General features: G+C 39.5%; 1 protein-coding gene across 4 annotated transcripts in view; it reads left to right on the top strand.

The window, feature by feature from the left end:
• The window catches only part of NTN4 (netrin 4), a 136,777-nt gene that overhangs the window by 122,496 nt on the left and 8,625 nt on the right, over positions 1-5,656 (top strand). For 2 of the 4 annotated variants that reach the window (XM_006154874.3, XM_027774352.1), the window contains one exon: positions 4,171-4,239. The exons of the other annotated variants lie outside the window; for them this stretch is intronic. In XM_006154874.3, coding sequence (XP_006154936.1) covers positions 4,171-4,239 — 69 coding nt within the window. The remainder of the gene's footprint in view (positions 1-4,170; positions 4,240-5,656) is intronic. 4 annotated transcript variants of the gene reach the window in all.

The raw sequence follows: 5,656 nt of genomic DNA, 5'->3' as shown, positions 1-5,656 counted from the left end.
TCTTATATATTTTTAAAAATTATTTATTCTTTTTTTTTTTCTTTTTAATTTGCTATAGGGCACGTGTGCTCACCAGAAAGAGAAAGAGAAGTGAGAAAGCAAGTCGCCATGCCCGGGACTTAAACTATGGTTGGCCATGTGAGAGTCCAGCACCACAACCACCATACACTACCTGCTGGCCCATATTTCCTTATATTTCTAAGTTAGAAATTTTATTCTTTTTCTAGCTTTGTGAGTCCAAGGATTAATTATTTTTAGTCTTTCTTATTTTTGTCAGGTACTTTTAAGGTTATAAATTTCTGTGTGAAATCTGTTTAGCCGTATTCTGTTGGCTTTTCTATGCAGTATTTTCATTATCACTTAAATTCCATTTATTTTTAATTAATTTCCATTAAGAATCCCTTTTTTAACCCAGTGAGTCACCTAGGATGATACATGCTTACTTGTGCAAACTCAGGGATTTCAAGCCATCTTTTTACTGATGATGTCTAATCTAAATTAATTGCATTACATTTATTCTTTGAAAAAGAACAACTCAGATTCCTTTCTTGGCCACTTACTGGTTACTTAATTTGTAGTAAGTGGTGCTAAATAAAACGGAGAGCTCCTTGTTCAAGGTGGCCACACGGAGCCCTGAAGGAAGCACAAGGACCTTCTGAGCATGAGTCCAGGAGAGCACAGCTCTCGTGCCCAGGCACCAGCCCTGCCCATGTGCCTAGGCACAGTTAGCTACAAACTACCAGTCCAGGTCATGAACGATAGTTTGGGATTCTTTTCTTTTTTCCAATGCCCTTTTACTAGCAAGGAGAGCCTTACTCAATCTCTGTCTTTAAAAAGTGAATCTGATCGTGGTCCCTTTGTCCTTTTCTTTTTTTTTTTTTAAAGAATTATTTATTTAATTTTATTTATTTATTATTATTATTCCATTTGACCAGAAAGAGAGAAGGAGAGAGAGAGAGCAAGCTACCATATCTAGGATTTCCTTATGTTCCTAAGTTAGAAATTTTGGGATTTGAACCACTGTTGGCCATGTGGGAGCCCAATGGCTTAACCACCACCCCACCTGCTGGCCCCTACTTGGTCCCTTTTTAGTCCCCTGAACTTCTTAAGGTCTGAACTCCTGGCCACTGCTGCCTGATTCTGATACCAGGCCCAAAAGACCTGGAATTTCAGGCTCCTTCCTCTCTGCATATCCATTCAGTTTTAATACACAGTGATCATTTATCTTTTTTTTTTTTTAAAGAATCATTTATTTATTTATTTATTTTGGCTTATTCATGTATTTTAATTTGACCGGAGAGGAACACAGAGGGAGAGAAAGAAAAAGCAAGAAAGCAAGCCGCCAAGTCCAGGACTTAAACTGTGAGGTCCAACACCTCGACCACCCCACCAATCTGCTGGACCCTTTATCTAATATTCGATGTGAACTATGTCTTTTCATTTTCTGTTTTATCTAATATCATTGTGTGTTTGGAGCTGAGGAAACGCTAAAGTGTGCATTTACAAAGTTGTGTTTATTAAGAGTCACTGTTATGACTTTTCTCAGAATTTCATTCTGAAAATGTTTAGATATACAAAAAAGCTTAGGATGGCATACCTGCATACCCACCACTTACATACTATCCATTCATCAAGCCATATTTCAGATCAGAACAAAACCACAATTTTAAAACCTTCTAGAGAATTCAGGGACCTTTAAAGAATCAAGAACCCAAATTGAGAAACATCAGTATTTCCAACTCTGCATCATGGTTATTGTGATAATTTTCCTAATGGTTTCATTTTCATTCACAACAGGAAATAAAGTAAAGATAAGGGAATACAAAGTCGTCATATTTATCTTTTCAGCATTGGAAAAAGAAAACAAATATTTCCCATTATTTTTTCACTGTAATATAACATAGTCTGAGTTTTTTTTCTTTTATAAGAATTATTTCATTTAACTTTACTTATTTATTTATTTTAATTTAATTTTACCAGAGAGGGACAGAGAGTTGGGGGGATTGAGAAAGCAAGGCACCAAGTCCAGGACTCGAACTGTGGTTGACCATGTGGGAGTCCAGTGCCCCTAACCACTATGGCACCTGCAGGCCCCCATAGCCTGTGTTTTGATTTTAACTTTAATAGTCACTTTTTACAAATTTTCTTCTATTTTTCTGACACAACGAGTTTTTATAAATCTCCAACACTGTACGGTAAACCAAATCCGTAATGATCCAGTTTTCAGGACCATAAAACATTCACTAAGCCAACCGCGCATGTGGAAGCTGGCAGCCTACCAGTCAAGGACATAAGTGTTGGCACCACGAGGACTCCAGACTCTCATGTCCACAACAGCTGCTAGGTCTGTGATGTCCCCAGGGAGTCTGAAATTCATCCGGATAAGCACCAGACCAAGGAAGGCTTCATTCATTTCCCTCCTAAACAGCAATATTCCTACTGGATACTGAATCATGCTCCGGGGTACCCTTTTCAACCAAGAGTGATAACCAGTTTCTTAAGCACTTAAAAAAAGCTCATCCTTAAAATGAGTGGTCTGCCTACCTACGTAAATACCGTAGTTTCCACAGAAACAGCTTTGAACCAGGGGCACATTTCTCTACACCAACAAAATATCCTCGATTTCTACCACCACTCTTGTGAGACAGAGAACACCAGATGTAAAATTTCACTTCCTGAAGAACAAAACTGAGTTTAACTAGTACCACAGAACTCTCAACAATGCTCATTTTTTTAAAAATGGTCTAATTACCTAGTGTATCAAAACAGGTTTTTCTTCCATTCTAAATATTTTTTTTAATTCAATGATTTATTTTGATTTTACCAGAGAAAGATAAAGAGAAAGTAAGCCACCAAGTCTGGGACTCAAACTGTGGTCGGCCATGTGGGAGTGTCCAGTGCCTTAATCACCACACCACCTGCTAGTCCCCCTAAATTTCTTTTTTTAAAGATACAAACTGGGCTGATGTCTGACCAACAGGTTTTAATGTCTGAGCTCCAAGCATGAGGGAAAGGAATAATAAAAGAATATTATTACTTTTTTTTTTTTTAAATGAGAGAGAGAAAGTGAGAAAGCAAGCTGCCAGATCTGGCACTCAAACTACAGTTAGCCATGTGGGAGTCCAGCACCTTAACAACTCTGCTACCTATCAGCCCCTCAGTGTTCTTATTATAAGTTGAGGGACTAAAAAGAAGAGCTTCATGTTGAGGAATAGTTTATGCCTTTGGAGTTCCCTTGAGGGTTTTTGTGTGTGTGTGTCTTTTGTTTTATTAAGTGCATTTATTTCATATGAGGGAGAGAGATGGGCACTCCCCACAGTCTTCATGTCATTATCCACTGCCAGCCTCAACCAGCCTGGATCATGGGCACATGGGTGCTAGGGATACACAGGGAGAACCTGGGTCATGACCCAAAGACCTGCCCATGAGGGTCCAGTATCGTCCAGCACTATTGCCCCACCCGTTGGCCTTCCATGACTTTCGAAACCACATACTCTCCTGCGTTGGTGGGATTATCAAAGGCCAGGGGCTATTCACTCAGGTTACTATAATTTCTGAATGAGTGCATATTATGAAAAATGCCATGAACTTCAAAAGTTTTTTTGCACCTGGGACCAGCAGATGGTGTAATGGTTACATTGCTGGACTCCCATGCAGTGGGTCCGCAGTTCAAGTCTGGACCGGCTAGCTTAAAATTCAGCATGCCCAAGATCCCAAGAGGATGGAGGAGAAGGGATTGCAGTGTGGCCATATCCCCTGGGGGGTAATTTCTCGCTTTTCGTCTCTCTGTTTCTGTCTCTCTGGTGAGTGCATACGCCTTATAGCAAAAATCTCTCTTTAAAAAAAAAAAAAAAAAGAGAGACTTTTTTTGCACCAAAATAAAATTTGCATTTTCATTTCATTCTCCATGAACTTTTTGAAGCCCCCTAATGTATCACCGTTTCTACTTTGTACATTTCTCCTAGGTCAATACTTTATTGGATGATAAATAATTTAATTAAGAAAGAGACTATTGTTGAATGACTTTCCTGGACTTTCAGTATTTGGGGATCACATTGTGGGAACCCCTCAAGGCTTAAAGAAATGTTGCCTGGGTTTTACTTGCTGATCTCTTTCCTCTCTTTCTCTCTTTCCAAATAACTAACCCCATGTTCCATTTACTCTGTGTAGGTAAATGTGAATGTAAAGAACAGGTGTTAGGAAACTCCAAGGCATTCTGTGGAATGAAATATTCATATGGTGAGTTTGAAGTCCTTGAATGCTCCTGAGAACCTTTTCAAACTAAGTACAGAGAGTGTTTAAGGAAGTGGGAGGCCCGGCTGTTGACCTTCTCAATAAATCAAAGCTTTAGTCTTACATAATAGCACTAAGCACAGTCTTCTAGTCCTGACCCAGATTCTCATGTGGATGGTGCTGAACATCCTGGGAGGACACGGTGCTTGTTGAGCAAAGGCAGGGTTATTACAGTCTAAGGAAAGAGGCAGAGAGCAAAAAGGAAAAGCCATGACACATGCTCCTTTCTCACGGATGCTTCTTGCCTTATTCATCTGAAACGGAAGTCTCCAGGCACTTCAGTAATTCCTGTGCTAGTTAGTCACGGGGTAATTCTAAGCAGAAACCAGTGCAGTATTTTACGGTGGTTAAGAGACAGGCTTTGGGCTATGACCTACACGAGTTTGATTTCTGGCTTATTGGATGGGCAACAGAACCTCTCTATACCTATTTCCTTGTTGAGAAAAGAGGGTAATGCCACCTCCCTCATGAAATACGATTTTAGAAAAGCATGCAGTACATTGAGTTGCACATCCTAGATGCTCAGCAGGTGGCAGGGAGGAGGAAGAGGACAGACAGTTGGGAGAGACTGAGAGTAGCTGCCCCTGGATCTCTTCCCCTTCTGCTCGTGTATGCTAGACTCGTCTACCTTTAAAATACCAGGGGAAAAAAAAACATACAGAAAAAAAATGGCCCTTCCCCCGGTAAAGACGGTTCGTATCTCCAAATTGTCAGTGACTTCATATTTAAATATATTAAGATAGATTATCTTGCCAACATATTCTTAACTAGTGTCTGAGGCTTCTTATTGTTTCATAATGTAATAGGCTAGAATGTGCATTACAGTGAAGAGAACATTTTAAGTCATCATTTCTGAAGACAAGTGTTTAGGTTCTCGATAACATAGTGTTTAATCTCACAAAAGATTCAAAAGTAAATGTGAAAAAACTCATATACCTTATCTAAAATTACATGCATTCTTCCCTTTCTTCACCTCCCAGTATGTTAATTAACACAAGAAAACTTTTCAAAGTGCCCAGTAAAGAAAAGGCAATATAGACGGAATGGCACTTACTATGGAAAGAAAAAGAAAAAAAAAAAAAGATAATGTAATCCAAAATCAGCTCATTCAGTGAAAGTATCATCTGATTTTCATAATCACCTAGATTTATAGATTTGGGAACTCTCCAATTATATTTAAAAATAACCAACTGCAGGACCAGCAGTTGGCATGGAGGTTAAGGTGCTGGAGTCCCAAATGCCCAGACCTGGCAGCTTGAAAATCACACCGGGCATGTCTGTATGTGTGCCCGAAATCCCAAGAGGAGAATAGAAGAGAAGGGATTGCAGCTCTGGCTATACCCCCCGGAGGGTGACTTGTCTC

The sequence above is a fragment of the Tupaia chinensis genome, unplaced genomic scaffold (genome assembly GCF_000334495.1).
Source record: "Tupaia chinensis unplaced genomic scaffold, TupChi_1.0 Scaffold000423_1, whole genome shotgun sequence".
Taxonomy (NCBI): domain Eukaryota; kingdom Metazoa; phylum Chordata; class Mammalia; order Scandentia; family Tupaiidae; genus Tupaia; species Tupaia belangeri.
This window is presented reverse-complemented; position numbering and strand designations above follow the sequence as displayed.